Source organism: Nilaparvata lugens, chromosome X (genome assembly GCF_014356525.2).
Source record: "Nilaparvata lugens isolate BPH chromosome X, ASM1435652v1, whole genome shotgun sequence".
Classification (NCBI taxonomy): domain Eukaryota; kingdom Metazoa; phylum Arthropoda; class Insecta; order Hemiptera; family Delphacidae; genus Nilaparvata; species Nilaparvata lugens.
This window is the reverse complement of record NC_052518.1, coordinates 2995953-3013777: the sequence shown is the minus strand read 5'-3', so window position 1 is coordinate 3013777 and position 17825 is coordinate 2995953. Positions and strand designations below refer to the sequence as shown.

The 17825-nt window shown below is 33.2% G+C and overlaps 1 protein-coding gene across 1 annotated transcript in view; it reads right to left on the bottom strand.

Moving 5' to 3' along the window:
* Nucleotides 1-1374: 1374 nt before the first annotated feature.
* LOC120354368 (lysine-specific demethylase lid-like) overlaps nt 1375-17825 on the bottom strand; it is a 37233-nt gene continuing 20782 nt past the window's right edge. The window contains exons 6-12 of the mRNA XM_039441417.1: nt 15084-15304; nt 13640-13750; nt 11780-11852; nt 8867-9024; nt 6388-6732; nt 3653-3782; nt 1375-1783 (exon numbers count right to left, since the gene is read on the bottom strand). Coding sequence (XP_039297351.1) covers nt 1653-1783; nt 3653-3782; nt 6388-6732; nt 8867-9024; nt 11780-11852; nt 13640-13750; nt 15084-15304 — 1169 coding nt within the window. The 3' untranslated portion in view covers nt 1375-1652. The remainder of the gene's footprint in view (nt 1784-3652; nt 3783-6387; nt 6733-8866; nt 9025-11779; nt 11853-13639; nt 13751-15083; nt 15305-17825) is intronic.

Genomic DNA, 17825 nt, shown 5'->3' with positions numbered 1-17825 from the left:
AATGTTAATTTGTTTGAGTTGAAGTTCCCAAGCTACTACTTGTAGTCCCATGGGAGTAAAAGTACTCTCTTCCAGAGTTGAAAAATTGAAATTAATTAGTTGAGAAATTGTAAAATTAAAGATATAGAAGAAAATAGACGTATTCTGTGATGCATCAGAGTTCAAAATGGAGTGCTTCCTTGAGCAACGCAGTGTGATGAGGACCCAGACTTTTTAGAAAATGAAAAAATACAAGTATTCTATAAATCATATACTAGATTCCTTGGTAAAATCAACTTTAATTAGAACAGTAACTTAGCTTAAATATGTACAAATGATATGAAAAATCCTACAATTAGACATTTTCCATTAGACAATGAAGTTGCTTCCTTGAGCAACGCAGTGTGATGAGGACCCAGACGTTTTAGAAAATGAAAAAATACAAGTATTCTATAAATCATATACTAGATTCCTTGGTAAAATAACTTTAATTAGAACAGTAACTTAGCTTAAATATGTACAAATGATATGAAAAATCCTACAATTAGACATTTTCCATTAGACAATGAAGTTGCTTCCTTGAGCAATGCAGTGTGATGAGGACCCAGACGTTTTAGAAAATGAAAAAAATACAAGTATTCTATAAATCATATACTAGATTCCTTGGTAAAATCAACTTTAATTAGAACAGTAACTTAGCTTAAATATGTACAAATGATATGAAAAATCCTACAATTAGACATTTTCTTCTTGACAAAATCCTTACAGACGATGTACTGTAATATTTGAACTTTTTAATGACCAGTGTGTCTGTTTTTGGTCTCAACATTTTTTTACAGTTTTATAATTTTTATATTTAATTTTATAAAATAGTACCTTCTAATAATTTTAAACAATACTAATATTTAAATTAATATGAAGTACTTCCTTGAGCAACGCAGTGTGATGAGGACCCAGACTTTTTAGAAAATGAAAAAAAATACAAGTATTCTATAAATCTTATACTAGATTCCTTGGTAGAATCAACTTTAATTAGAACAGTAACTTAGCTTAAATAAGTACAAATGATATGAAAAATCTACAATTAGACATTTTCCATTAGACAATGAAGTTGCTTCCTTGAACAACGAAGTGTGATGAGGACCCAGACTTTTTAGAAAATGAAAAAAATACAAGTATTCTATAATCATATACTAGATCCTTGGTAAAATCAACTTAATTAGAACAGTAACTAGCTTAAATATGTACAATGATATGAAAAATCTACAATTAGACATTTTCCATTAGACAATGAAGTTGCTTCCTTGAGCAACGCAGTCTGATGAGGACCCAGACTTTTTAGAAAATGAAAAAATACAAGTATTCTATAATCATATACTAGATTCCTTGGTAAAATTAACTTTAATTAGAACAGTAACTTAGCTTAAATAAGTACAAATAATATGAAAAATCCTACAATTAGACAATGAAGTTGCTTCCTTGAGCAACGCAGTGTGATGAGGACCCAGACTTTTTAGAAAATGAAAAAAAATACAAGTATTCTATAAATCTTATACTAGATTCCTTGGTAGAATCAACTTTAGTAAGAACAATAACTTAGCTTAAATAAGTACAAATAATATGAAAAATCCTAAAATTAGACATTTTCTTCTTGACAATGAAAAATTATAATCTTATTTTTTAGATCTACAAACGTGGCAAAAATATGGTTCGTCGTCTTCAAGGTCATTTTTCTTCATTCTCACACACTTCATATGATACCACAACTCGCAGCCATCACACTGCACCCACATCACCTTCTCTCCTGCAAAATTTATAAATTAACATGTAAATGCTTTTATAACAGACTGTTGCAGAACAAGACAGAAGATGTGATGAAAACAACAGATGGACAGATTTCAAGTCATATGGATATCACAAACGTTATGGACTTCAGACACCTTACACTGGGCCACCAGACTCGGTGTTTTCTATGGTGCCCTAATCTGATAAGCTGAGGATTTGGTGATATAATAGTGAATAGATAGCATAAGAAGAAAGATACTCCATGTTAACTCAACTCGATAGTCCTATAATCTGTACAAAATTACTTCCGACTTGGGATGGACATGGCAGCAGAGAAAGCATACAGAGGCGCGATGTTGCCGTTTTGAAGCGGGATACAGAGGCGCGATGTTGCCGTTTTCAAGCGGCCAGCGTTCTACAACTTCTAGTGACTTTTCATGTGTTCCTGCTACATATGCGTGGTTTCCTGTCTGAAAGCAGTCAGACGACTGACAAATTGGCAACTGCGCTTCTACCTATGACTCTATCCATCACTGTAACTGGCTGATATCCCTCCATTTCTCTGCGCTCCCTATTCCTCCAAGTTAGACTATTTTAGATTTTAGTTAATGAAAAAATGGCTAATATCTACTAATCATAAAGACATTGGAACCCTTTACTTCTTTACTTCATTCTAGGTATTTGATCAGGTTTTATTGGAACTATAAACCTAGCGCCGCAGTGCAGGATGGTTTCTTACAGCTTGGCGTTGTTGTCATTCGAGATGGGTGTCTGGCTTGGAAGTGTTTCAGCCGCATTGCAGGATGACTGTTAACGGTTGCCGGAAGATCAACAGCTGGATTTTTTTCGTTATTTTTCGTGATAGAAGAAATTCTGATTGCAGATTCGTTCTCAGCGACCCCAAGTTTAGCCTAAAGGCTCAGAATGTCAACAATGTTTTCAAATAATCAAAAATCATCATGAAAAGTCATTAATATGGTAGTACATCACGTTTCTGGAAACTTTTTACTGGTGACTGGAGTTTATAGGCAACACAAAAATAAAAATAATCGTGAGAAAGAAAACTGCTGATGAACGCGCATAAGACCGCCACTCCATTGTTCTATTGTCTCGGCTGCTTGGCTGAGCCTGGCTGGAGGGATCAAATAACCGACTGGTTTGATCATTCGTCTGTCCACTAGGCGGAACTACGCCGACCATTGCTGGGTGGAAGATGTTACTGCGGTCGCTCGCATTCCCACCAACGCTGCTATTATTTGCTGTCTCAGCGCCCAGTCCGATTCAGCCAAGCAACCAGCCTGCACTGCGGAGCTAGGTTTACTGCGGCCGCTCGTATTCCCACCAACGATGCTATTACTTGCTGTCTCAGCGCCTAGTCCGATTCAGCCAAGCAACCAGCCTGCACTGCGGAGCTAGGTTAAGACGTGTAATTATCCGATCAGAATTAACCCAACCTGGAGCCCTAATTAAAATGAAAGTTATTTTGTACGGACTATAGTAGTTATTTTTTGTGAAGCTATATGACGCTGGTAATCTCTCATACTGTGCCGTTCTTACACTTCCACCCGACCAAAACAGTAATTAATAATAGATAGTGATAGCTTGAGTTAACAAAAATCGGCTTGAAATTTGGAACATAAATGACCTATACCATGGGATATCTATTTTCTTATGCTATATTTTCTCTATAGTTATTCACATGACGACTGTAGCCGCGCTGTATTTGCTGTTATTAGTTGACATAGCTGCAACATATAGCATAGTTGTATATTATTCACATAATATGTAATTGTATATTACACAATGATATACAGTAATTGACTACAGCCGCTAATACAGTCTTTGCTTGTGAATTGAACTTTTTCAAAGGATGATAAATAATACTGACCTTTTGGACGCGAGCAGGGTATATTGGCACACTCCTCCAAGCTGTTTTCATCATTCTTAGCACCTTCCGACTCTTTCACCCTCTTAGGCTGGCGGCCAGTAGAAGTGATTGTTTCCGGCTTCCTCTTAGTCTGAAAACCATATTTTGTTGGTTATTTTCGTGCATTTTTCAATTCAACTAACAATGGTTTCAAACATTTCAGTATTTTTGTTTTTTTAAATGTGGTACTATTGTCTCAAGGTGCATACAGAGTTAGCCTCTCTTCACAAGTTGCTATGAATTTGAAGTCTGTAGAACAAACATTGAATGTGAAAAAGGAGTTTAAAATGCATAAAAATTTGAATTTTTTTCAGATTTTCAAAAACAAAGTTGACGTAATTTTTGCTATATTGAAAAGGAGACTTGCATATTTTTCTCAAATTTTTCAGACCAGTAGTTTTTGTAGGGTATGTGTACGATCTGCCTCAAAAAGTGACTTTTGAAGCCCTATTGTTAGCTAACAGAAGCTGATAAAAATATTTCAATTGCATAGATTATGTTCTAAGAACCTGTCCAATAGATTAGAAAAAGAAAAACAATTAAAAAAAAATATTGGTTGCACAACTTTAAAAACTGATCTCATTTTATTTTGAATACCTTAAATCAACTGAAAAAGTTCCTCTGAATTTATTATTAGTAGGGCTATACTCCCAGCTTAATTTTCTCTCTCTGAGTTTAAGTTTTATTTTTTGTGTCATGTGTACTGTATTGTATTGTTTTTCTAATTCTCTCTTTGCTTACAAAAGGAATTGCATATATGCTACAAATGAATTACATTATGTTACTAAATGGATTACATATGTACATATGAATTGTATATTAATAATTACATGAATCATCTCTTTTTCTTTTGAGTTTTTAAATTATTATGAATTCATTCTAGTTTTTCTGCTCTCTTAGTATTTCACTCTTAGTACTTCTTCTTTTCGGATTGAAATTTTTTTTTTTCTAGTTTTTCATACATTCCATATGTTTCTTTTTTCTTTATTATATTTTTTTCTATTTTCGACTGAATCTCAAGCCACTAATTATAGCCGACTGATTACTCGTTGCCATCGCTCAAACTACTTAGTTTTGCTGGTAACGCCAATGATAATATTATAATCGATTTTTAAATGGAAAATATTTTAATTTTAAGTTTTTGTAATGTATTGTATATGAAAATTTTTATATTTTTCACATTTGTAAAGTTTGTTTAATGATTTTGGCAATAGATATTTCTTTATTTCTTTCTTTCTTTCACTTTTCATCAGTTTTTGTAAAAATACAGATATAATAAACATATCATCAGCTGATTAAATTAATCACCGAAATGTCCATGTTCGTACGCATCTTAAGGCTGTGCAAAGGCTAAAAATAAACTTTTTACTCGTGATATTTTTCAAAGTTTTTGATTTGTATATCATCAAGCTATCAAAATACATAGTTTCTAGATTAGTGATGGCTGATTAAGTTGATGTGTGAGCTTGATGTTGTTATAAGGATGACATTGAAGTGTTTTCATAAAACACCCAATCATCACACTTCAAAAGGTCATATGGGCGTCCATGTCTGAACCTATCCAATTCACATACTACATGTATGTAAAACCCATTCAATTTTTTGTGTTCCTTTCTTAGATGCTTATTTTTGACATTCATATTCATTGCATGCTTTTTTAATGCATTGTTAATAGTAGGAAAAAAGTAATATGAAATCTAGATTGATTGATAAATTTAAGGAATTCAGTAGCCATAATTACATGAGAACCAGTGTGGGAAGGACCCAAGAGTTTCCTGTGCAAGTTGGCCTTCACCAGGGTTCAGCACTTGGCCCATATCTGTTTGATCTGCTCATGGATGTCGTGGGTGCTGCAGTCAAGAGGCCAGCACCATGGTGCATGCTATTTGCAGATGACATCGTGCTCTGTGAACCTACCAAAGATCAGTTGGAAGAAAGGCTGGAAAGCTGGAGGAAGACTTTGGAGGAAAGGGGACTGAAAATTAGCCGATCAAAAACAGAGTACATGTTATTGGGAAATAATGATGGGCTACCCTTGAAGGAAACCAACTCCAACCAGTTGCAAGTTTTAAGTACCTGGGTTCAAGTGTATAGAGAGATGGAGGGCTTGATGTGGAAATACAGCTTAGAATTAATTGTGGATGAATGAACTGGAGAAAAATGAGTGGTGTTCTTTGTGATAAGAGAGTGAATTGTCAAATGAAGGGAAAAGTGTATAGATCAGTTGTGAGGACAGCTATGCTGTATGGAACAGAAACATGGCCCATTTCAAAGAAACAGGAACGAAAGATGGAAGTGACTGAGATGAGAATGTTAAGATGGATGTGTGGGGTTACAAGAAGAGATAAAATAAGAAATGAATTGATAAGAGGCACTGTAAATGTTGGACCACTGGGAAAGAAAATGCAGGAGACAAGGATGAGGTGGTTTGGGCATGTACAGCGACGGGAGGAGGATTATGTTGGACGAAGAGTGCAGGATTTGGTTTTGGATGGTGTGAGAGGACGAGGTAGACCTAGGATGAGGTGGGGAGATAGAATAGCGGCTGACTTGCGGGAGAGTGGTTGGAGGAGTGAGGAAGCATTGGATAGGGCTTTGTGGAGAGGGAGACTAAGAGGAAGGAATGCCGACCCCATTTAAATGGGATAAAGCACATCCAAAGAAGAAGAAGAAGAAGTAGCCATGATTATACAAACCTGTTTCGGTTTTTGTTGAGACTGTTCGGTACTTCGGCTGGGTCGGTTTGGTTTCTGTTGAGTAGTTTCGGTAGTTCGTTTCGGTCGGGTCGGTTTCTGTTGAACAGTTTCGGTAGTTTGTTGAGCCGGTTTGGTAGTTCTTCTGCGCTGGGTCGGTTTCTGTTGAGCAGTTTCGGTAGTTTGTTGAGCCGGTTTGGTAGTTCTTCTGCGCTGGGTCGGTTTCTGTTCAGTAGTTTTGGTAGTTTGGCTGGCTTTTTGGGTAAGTTTATTCCAACTCGGCATGCGAGTGCGCCACCTCATTTCCGCCAGCACTGCAGATCTGTCATTGTGAGTTTGTTCTGCTGCCTAAAAATTGCATGGATCGAATTAAAAAATAATTGACAATGAACCCTTAATTATCTCATCAAATTTCTCTTCAATACAAGCAACACTTGGTTTGAAACCCACCTCAATTCTAGGTTTGTCACCCTACTATTAGTCTATGTATGAAGGTTGTAGTTCAAACTCGTATGCCCCACGATAACTGACGAACTCTTAGAGCAACAAAATTCAATTTTTGAACAGATATTTTTTGGAGTCATTCTACAAATACAGTTCTTTGGCTGACGAAATTGAATCACTTTTTCATTATTTTCGAGGATGTAACAGGATATCATGAAAAGTGTATATTAAAACAATAATTATTTTCAAATTATCGCAAATCACATGTTTTATAATTTATAGTTTAGTCAGATATTGTATAATGTATCATGGATATGAACAACATATGATCATTGGTTTTTCTGAGTGGTGAAGGGCATAATTATTATGGTAGTAAAACATAGCCTACTGAATAAAAAAATACTATATGTTTTCAACCACAGATTTATTTAAAAACGAGATACCAGATCAGTTAATCAGATAATCGAGATCAATTTACTAGAGATTGATAATGGTGTAACAATCAAAACCGATATCTCGATTTTTAATAAATCTGTGGTTACACAGCATCTAGTCTTTCTATTCATTATGATCATTGGTTTTTTTATATCCAATAGAATTGAGAAGGGCTGTTCTGTGAGCTTTCATGTCCCCATGTTGGATACAATTACAAAACTCAGTATTTCAATAGAATTAAACATGATAGATTTTAATTACCAAATTTTAGAATGAATTGAGCACTTTTCTGAAATATCTCAATAACCACTGAAGATATTTATTTATTTATAAGGTTAGCAAAAAAAAAAAAAAAAAAATACAAGAATCGGAAAAGGAAAAACAGGTTATTGCCTAAAACTTCTTCAATTTCCTAATTTAGTTTTAAATTGTCCAAATATTATAGGTTATGTCCATTCAAATTTCTACACCAAATCACAATCTAAAATATAAATTAGAATAAAACAAACAATTTTAAATTTGGATGGATTAATAATAAAAGTTTCTTAAAAACATGAAACAAACTATAAATTCACAAAATAAAGAATAAAAACACTTAAATTTTGAGCTCGAAAATATCACATTCACCATAGCTATATAACAACTTGTATATGAACTTGTATCCGCTTGTATTCGACTCCAAATCGAATTTTACATAAGAATTTTTCAAAATATTATTCAGCTGATCGTTATTGAGATATTACAATAATTTCTGGAATATTCCATGAAATTTACTGAAGGGTGCACATTTTCTAGTATATGGTATCTAAATAACACTTGATGAGTAAGTAATAGAATTTAGTATGAATATTCACAGATTAAGTCCCTCTGAAAATTTCCGTCAGATCATTTTTAATTATAGAATCACATAATATTATTATATTAGATTATTAAATTAAATAATATTGAATCATCTTATTGTTTTTGTTTTAAATGAGTACCTAATCATTTATAATCATTGAAACACGGACTATTATCATTTTAGCATTCGACATTCATGCATAATCAAAACACATCCTTACACATAAAAAACTGACAGTTGCATGAATTCTAAACTGTAGTAATTTGTTAGTATCATCTTCTTTTAGGATTGACTATGCTATAGATAATTAGTTGACATTAGCGAGTTCTTCAGTTCGAGTGGCTTATGACGGTACTAGTTTTCAAACAAATCTCTCTACATACCCACAATCAAAATTTTCTCCTTGTCCTATTATTCTCATTGATATCATTATTTGGAAAAATATCAAATACACAGTTATTTGTGTGAATTATTTCACTTCCTTCCTTCATAACACTGCTCTAATAATCTGTATATCATGTTTAATTTTTGACATAAATAAAAGCTGTACTAACCTTTGATACAAACCGTTATGTAATTTGGTCTAGTTTTACCAAAGATTTACAAAGGTACAGTTTTCCGAAATATGGATTGAAGCAGCACATATGGGAGCGCAAACCTTTGTATTCGGTACAAATTCGTTGTAATTTAATACATTATAGAGTTTACACGGCCTGTCAATGATAGTTTTAATTGCTTTGTTGAAAATAAAACAGTTCTTACTTCAAAGGCATCGTCCCAAACATTCCAAAAGTAGTGTTTAAATATCTGTAGAAGTCGCCATATCAAACTGGACTCCTGAAAGTCGATTCCCATGAGTTCGCCTTCTATCATCAATTGTTTCAGCTGCTTGAAGCCGGTCGCATCCAAGTCCTTACTCACTGTTGAAAAAAATTATCACTGATATTATGACAAACATTTCTTTGGGATAAATGAAACACGGACTATTTCTTTGAAGGGGAAGTCATAATTTTAATATGAAATGAAATAGTGGTTATTTTTCACAACTAGAGACAACCATACCCTATCATACTTCATCCAAACCAACCATATTTTATTTGGTTTCCATACCCAAACCAAGAAACCTACAAAATTATTAATCTGCGAATTCGGATAATCGATAATACTGTTACTGGCATCAGTTAAGACTGTGCAAAGGCTAAAAATAAACTACTGTGTCAAGTAAACACTTGTCTCCATATGCAGGTAAATAAATAAAGATTTCGTGTAAACTTTCAAATAGTATCGTCCAGTAGAATGCTTTGTGTATCTTGAGGCTGTGCAAAGGCTAAAAATAAACTTTTTACTGGTGATATTTTTCAAAGTTTTCGATTTGTATACTAACAAGCTATCAAAATAAAAAGGTTTTTTCAGGAAAACATTTTTTTTCGATCATTACTTTTTGAGATATGAGCGCCTAAAGTTTAAATTTTTGGGACAGAACATTTCAAATTCGGTAAGAGATAAATCCATGAGATTTGGAGGATAGATTCTTCATGGTATTGTTGATATAGTAAAACAAAAATTTCCTGAAAATATCAATTTTTGAGAAAGTTATTCAATCTACTAAAAATGACCAAAAATAACATTTAGTTGAGTTATTTTTGGTCATTTTTGGTAAATTGAATAACTTTCTCACAAATTTATATTTTCAAGAAATTTTTGTTTTACTATATCAACAGTAGAATTCAGATGAAGAATCTATCCTCCAAATCTCATGGATTTATCTCTTACCGAATTTGAAATGTTCTGTCCCAAAAATTTAAACTTAAGGCGCTCATATCTCAAAAAGTAATGATCGAAAAAAAATATTTTCCTGAAAAAACTTTTTCATTTTGATAGCTTGATAGTATACAAATAGAAAAACTTTGAAAAATATTCTACTGCATTCTACTGGACGATACTATTTGAAAGTTCACACGAAATATTTATTCATTTACCTGCATATGGAGACAAGTGTTTACTTGACACAGTAGCTCTAATAGAATTCACAGATTAAATGGACAGCCATAATTTCAAGTAATTTGGAAAAAGTGAAAAATCACACAAAAATCAAAACATATTCATAATTATTATAATATAAATTAATACAGACCTTAATAAAATTACAAATCTACTAGAACTTATCCAACCATGTCCGAACTCGATCAATAAACTTAATCTGTATTTGAACAGAATAAGAAGGTTTCTTTAGCTGTTCCAATACACAAGTTTCAATAACCCGAGAATATTTTACATAATTTCCTACACATTTCCAAGAGTATAGCCCTACTATTAGTATTGTAAAAAAGATGCACTAGCCTAAATCTTCAATGCTTATGAAATAAATAGATAATATAATATAGAAAATGAGAAATAAAAGATAAATATATCAAGAAAAGAGGTAAGGCCATTTATCTTCCTTTTTTTTCTCCATCACAGTTACAGAATTCCTCTGATTCTCCTCCGAGACATAGAAAATTATAATAAGAAGATTATAAAGTATTTCAATAGGGCTATTTGGATGTTTAATAGATTATTATCTACAGATAATCACTCTAGTACCCTTATTGTATTTGTCATACATGACTTCAAAACCTATTCCATTTTATTGAATATTATTTTGTGAATTGGAAATCTGGTCACGGATTTAATTATTAAATGTAATTGATAAAGCGAGAAGATCTCCAATGTACAAAGATGAAACGTGCGTGTTTTATCACGTTTCGTGAAGGCAATATTATGGTTTTTAGCTCCATGCTATACAACCAAGAGTGAGTTGACTTTTGGTCTGTGAATCAAGGCTGCATGTGTTTTTCACATATATCGATTTTGAATTTTTCTTTCGAGGTCCGTATTCCTTGAAACATTTGTGAAGTTAGTTGTTGAGTTAAGGCATTGGTTACCTGAAGGATTCTGTCTTGAGAATTCAATTATAGGCTGTTGCAGTCCGGGCAGTTTAAACTTACATAGTTGTATTTTCAGGATTTGAATCTTGTAGGGAAAGCTGGTGTTTTTGATTCAATCAACTGGCAGAGTTTTTTTTATATATTTTTTTATTTAAAGTCGGGAGTGGTTTAACCGGACCTTTGAGAAGCAGGCCAAGGGACTCTTTTAAGGTAAAGTAAGATAATAGTTAATTGTAATTTTTTTATTTTTCAGATCCATAATTCTGAATAATAATTTTGTTTTATTATCAAAAAAACTGAACGACCAAAGATCAGCTAAGCGAGTAGCCCTTAAATTATCATCTGATTATTATTATCATCAGAAATTTTGATTGTTGATTATAGTTGTAATCTCTCCCTTATTTCAATTGCATTAATTTGTTTTCAGTTTCGCACAGTTTCATATATTTGAATATTCGTATTAAATAAATAATTTTTGATGTTAAATAGAAACCGAAAGCTATAGCTTTTCTCTTATTCCCACCATTTATTTTACATAATTGGTAGAGGCGTCCCATCCACCTTACATATTTAAAAAATATATAAAACACGACTAGCTTCGGGTATTTATCCCATTCTTAAGTGACAGAATCTTAAGTTGAACTAACCTAATACATATTCTAGTATAGAGTAATCTACCGTATATTTTCTCTTAACCATCTTAACCAACGTGCGCTCAGAACAAATAGACTATATAAAGAATACTTACCAACTTTACCAGTAGTATGGTGTGCGTGATGATGTTCAGTCACAGAAAGAACTTCCTCTGGTTTTGATTTTGCCTTTCCATGAAACAAAACAATTGAAATTTGAAAATTAATAATACTTCACAAGACAAACAATGCATGTAACATATCCAACCGTCTTGTTTGAAAAAGCGACGACTAATTACAAACTTGATCAAGTGTATTTCTTGGTATGAAAAATTTATGTGAACAGGACATTTATTGGACATAAAATTTAGAATGTTATTCAAGGAATCACTACAGGGATAACCAAAGATTTATTAATGTTCTGAAATTATTATCTTTATAGTCCAACTGTAAGTTTTATATTTGTTGTTGGTTATCCATCTTGTTCCCACTATTATTAAATTTTATTAAACTTTAAAGTGAAAAAGCACTCACATTATTTGATGTGGCGACGTCCGTTTCGTGCTGGTATTGCACATTTTCAAGCCAAACAGGAACTAAAGTGTTTAAGGTTATGAGAGTGAAATTTGGTTGGGGTGGAGGGGAGTTTTGGTGGTTAATGGAGGAGTATTTAAATGAGTTTGTCAAACAGGGTGTGGGAGGAAAAGTTGATTTGGTCATTTAGAATATTGTTTGGCTGTTGTTTGGTGTGTTTGTATATTTCGAACTGTTCTAGTACATTTAATTTTCTGTTTTTGTGGGAATAGTGGAGTATTTCGAGGTTGTTGTCTATGTCAGGGTGTGTGTGGTCAGTGGAGATAATGTGTTCTGCAAAGGTGGAATGGGAGGACGGATGGGTAATGGCTCTTGTGTGTTCTTTGAATCTTATATTGAAATTTCTAGCTGTTTTACCTATGTAGAATTTGCTGCAATCTCTACAATTTAGCTTATAAATTCCTGGTCTATTGTATTGATTTTGAGAGGTGTTGTGTGGGGACAAGAGTTTTTTTAGTGAGTTTTTTGTTCTGTATGCAACCTTGTATTTTATTTTCTTGAATGATGCTGCTATTTTGTAAGTTTTATTGTTGTGGTATGTGAGGGTGACGAATGCTGCATGATTATCAGTGTTGTATTTGTCAGAGTTTTGCGGATTGTTCTTGTTGTTTTTAATTTTTTGTAGTAGTTTGTCAATCATTGAGGGTTTGTATCCATTTTGTTGTGCAATATATTTTATTGTGTGCAGTTCAGTGTTGTAATCTGTGGTTGTCATTGGGATATTTATTAATCTGTATAGCATGTGGTTGTAGGCTGCAAGTTTATTTAAATAGATGATAATTATGATTTTAACATTGGACAATAGAAATTCAAGGAAGCATAAAAACCCATCAACAACTACTACACTACCACCCATCTGATGGGAGAATTATTGAAATGTATGCAGTAATTTGTTAGTTATGTGGACGATATACAATAAATTCATTTAGATTGAGGATAGCTCTAGTTAATTAGCAATCATAATTATACCAGACAAATTGATAAAACAATATAAAAATCTTGAAGTACCCTTTATTTTTTTTAAATAGTTCAACAACTATTTTTTTAAATAAAGAGTACTTCAAGATTTTTATATTGTTTTATTAATTTGTTAAAAAGTAGCCCAAGTGTTTTTGTTTTTATACCAGACATTTTCTTATCCATTACACTGGTTTTACTTATTAGGAAATTTGCCGGCCAGGTTAGCCGAGACGATAAGGCGTTGCCCCCCTCAGTCTGCTTGCACAATCTGGTCGTGGGTTTGAATCCCGCCGTTAGGCATGGATGTTTAATCATCTCATCAAATCACTCACGCCCTCACCATTACCCAAGCACATGATAAAGCTCATGTAGGCATCATCTTCAATAAAAAAAAGTACATGAAAAATATGGTTAATTCTCACCCGTTTCGCAGGTTTAACTGGCCTAGGGACAATACACTCTGGCAAGGGAACGTTCAGTACACGTAAAACCGGTAAAAGTTCAGGCGAATTCAGCATTTCTCTCGCTCGACCCTGTCAAACAAAAGTATCCAATGAAATTGAATAATTTATAATGATAACATACGCATAATGAATCTATCTATACTTTACAGTTCTATAATACTAATTTTCCTCCACCTACTGTCTAAAGTGCTTACTTTACTCCCTGGAACATAATACGAAAGTGTCACTTTTTCGCTCTCGGGAGGAAAAACAGAAAAACTCCCTAGAGCGTAAAAGTAGCTCCATTAAAGTAACATGGGAAGCTCTATTTTAAAAACTTACATTTGAAATAGGTTAGAAGGTCTAAGCTCAGATGAGGAAGCATACAGAGAAGTCATTAAACCAACTAAATTCAATACCTCAACCAGACATTTGATCAATATATGAAATTTATGTTTGTATGCTAAAATTATTACAAACTTCATATCAATATACTACAAGAATGTATAAATATTTTTTTTATATTCCATGCTATTCAAAATACCAGCCAGCGAATATTCCTCATTAACTAATCAAATTTGAAACTGGAACTTCATCATAGTTGTACTGTAGTTGAGTCGGCCATTGTTGTTACAACTTCTGCCGACAGATAGCGCATAGCGCTGTCGGCGGAGAACTGTGATTACAAGCCAGCTGTTTACTTTTTAGGTTATGTTGTAACACATTGTTACTGGTCACGTAAGATTTTAAAAATTATTTTATTTGCAGTTTTAAAAAAATGAAGGTGGAGGAAAAATGTTGTGTATATCATGAGTGAAAAATGCTTTTTCTCCCTCAGGGAAAATTGTTCAATTTTTCCCTTCAGGGAGAAAATGTGGCATTTTTTACTGTAGATATACAAATAGATATTAAACAGGAAGCACGATGCAGGTAGGTGAAAAACACTTAGAAACTTGCATTATTTTTTGAAATTTTTGGTGGCTTTGTCAACCTTTGTCAACCGTTGTAGTGAGTGATGTTCAGTTTGAATTCCAAAGGTCAAGACCACAGAGTATGTGGGCAAAGACGAATGGAGTAAAAAGGATTACAGATTGAGCTATTATGGGTATATATATATATATATGGCATATTATGGGTACATATATATATTATATTTATCTATTTTTTGATTCAATATTGTCTGGCTCCATCAAAAATATGTTACTCATTACTCAAAAATGTGGTTACTGTGTCCAATTGATCTGTTTTAAACTAGTATGACGAAAATTATCATAGGTAAGTAGTTTGAGAAGATTTATACTATACTCTCAAAATAATTCCACACTCGAATTCATATCATGCATTATCAATCACACTTGTACGGTAAACGCCCATTTTTCGAACTTGTATTACGTATTAAACTATTTTATTTCATTGCACCAACCTGCCAGTCCATTGCACGTTCAGTCAATCTCCTCAGGGCTTCTCCTTCAGGAATGCGGAGTTGGATCTTCTTCAATGACTTTTCCAGCTTGACTAGATTATCGAACGTGGGGCGTTTGGTCCTATGACAAGGTGGACAGATGAATTTCTTTTCATCCAGTTCTGCACGTTCTACACGTGTCATCCTGGTAGGCCTATCATCGCCAATATTTAGACAGGAACCTGTATCAATCAGAAAAATATAAAACACCATAAATACCGTAATATAAAAGTCATAATTGTATTGTCGAAGGTGTAGGCTACTTTAATTCAAAAGAAAATCAGTACCTCAATTAAAATGAAAACAAATGTAGCAAACATTTTCCTTGGAATATATCTATTCCTATAACATGTTTTGATAACAAATCCTGATCACATTTTCGTCTTAACTTCAACATGATAACCTATACCACCGTTAACAAATAGATTTCTGTACTTGATCTATATAGCCTATATTAAATTGAAAAAATATTGCTTGAAAAACAAAAATCATACAACACATGGAGTTACAATAATATTTGGCCTTAGTAACTTAGTTTACTTTGCCTACGTGCAGTCGTTGCTCCAGTATGGTGTCCTGGTGTGGGGGGGGGAGTCTCGGCCGCCGCGCTGGGTCCGTATCACAGAGACAAGTTCTCACAGAGACAAGTAGTGTTTTTGAACGATATTAGTGTCACAGAGACAAGTTTCATAGGAACAAGTCGTTTTATAAATGGCAGTCTCACAGGAACAAGTTCCCACAGAGACAAGTTGAGTCTCACAGAGACAAGGTGAGTCTCACAGAGACAAGGTCTGTTTCACTGGAACAAGTAGTGTCAGTGGAACAAGAAGAGGGGTAGAGTCCCATTCGAACAAGTGTAGTGTCACAGAGACAAGGTCAGTCTCACAGGAACAAGGTTGGTGTGGTGTGTTGCCTACACATGAAGATGAAGGCATTCAATTTGCTCTAATAAATTGGATGTCATCTGTTTTTTAATATATATACATATATATTATGGTGACATGAATAGAATAGAATGACTGCCTTTATTTTTCTTAGAAAGCGAAGTTAGGGCGCAGTCGACCCTCTCTTACACTCAACTCTCTATCAAGTATTATAACAATACGAAAAAAATAAATACAAATAATATGATTAAAAACAAACAATAGTTAAGTTATCTACTTATTTAAAATAATAACAAATTTCAAATTATTGAAAAGAAAGAGAAAAAAATGACATTGAAAATAATACATAACAATGCTGAATGATAGTATTTTCTGATACTTCATCACTTTAGTAAAAAATAAGACACTACAGAATACAATACAGTAGGCCTACATAGCAACTGAAGTGTTTGCTATACATTTCATTTCCTACTTATTATCACTATGTAAATCTCGAAGTGGATAAGTAAATTACATTATGATTCATTTAAATAGTAAAATAGAATCTTCCTTCAATCAACAAACAACGTCACAAACAACGCTCCTTCAATCCACGTGACATACATATATAAATATATAATTTACATATGTTAATAATGTGGTGACATCATTTGAAGCCAGCTTTAAACGTTTCTCCTGTGGAGAAAAAATGATGAATTTAGTAGACTGTTTAGTGGATCCTAGACATTCAGATTCAAATCTATACATAACAATTGATTCCCTTTTTCATCCAGGATATTTGTGGTTTCTTAAAATTTCGATTTATTGACCGAGCGAAATGAGTTCTAAGATTCAAGTCGACGGCTTTGCATTTCTCTTTATGTTTATATGTTCCGCAATTACGGCGAAACGCAGCAATAGATTACCATGAAATTTGACAGGTATATTTCTTTTTAAATTGTGCCTCGACGTATATACAAGGTTTTTTGAAAATTTTGCATTTTAAGGTTAATACAATAGGTAAAGTCTCCTTCAAACGCCAATATTACAGTAAAAATCAGAATAGAATCATCCATAATAATTCAGCTGTTGAGTTGATTTTTAATTGCATGCAATAACGCATGCAATTAATATATCAATGTAACTTAGTAAAAAATCAGCTGTCGTGTTGACTATTCATTGCATGCAATGACGCATGCAATTAATAACGGAAAGAAAACATAGTATTTTCTCTCGACCTTTATCTGCTTTCAACTCGGTCTGACCTGTTGCCAGTAAGTTGAAGGAGATTAGATTTTGATGTTAGCATATTTTTGATACACTAACCCCAACAGCCATTAGCCGTTTTCATACCGACATCTTGCCGACACAACATACAAACAGGATTTACTCTTATGGACAGTATGAGACGAGGCTGTGTTTTATAACTGCGCGAGGTCTACTGTTCATAGAACTACTAGTCCAGGATTAAAATGTTGTTTTACCAAAATCATCAAATATTTAATAATTCGATACAATGATACATGTACAAATGTGAAGCTGACTTGCACCGAGGTAGAATCAATTTAATCTTAAATAATTTGAAATATATTTCAAGTTGTTAGGCTTCATTAATTAATTGAACACCTATTTTATCACTATGTGTTATCAGAACCTATTAGAATTATGTAGATTACCTTCAATGAATAAATTGAGTTCCATGTAAATGTATTATTTCTACCAAACTCCAAAATAACTATTTCAATGTGACTTTTAATTGTTCAGTAAATATAAAATAATTTTGATTCTGCAGTAACTTATACATAAGTGATATCAATGTAAGAAAGAACAGATTATATAC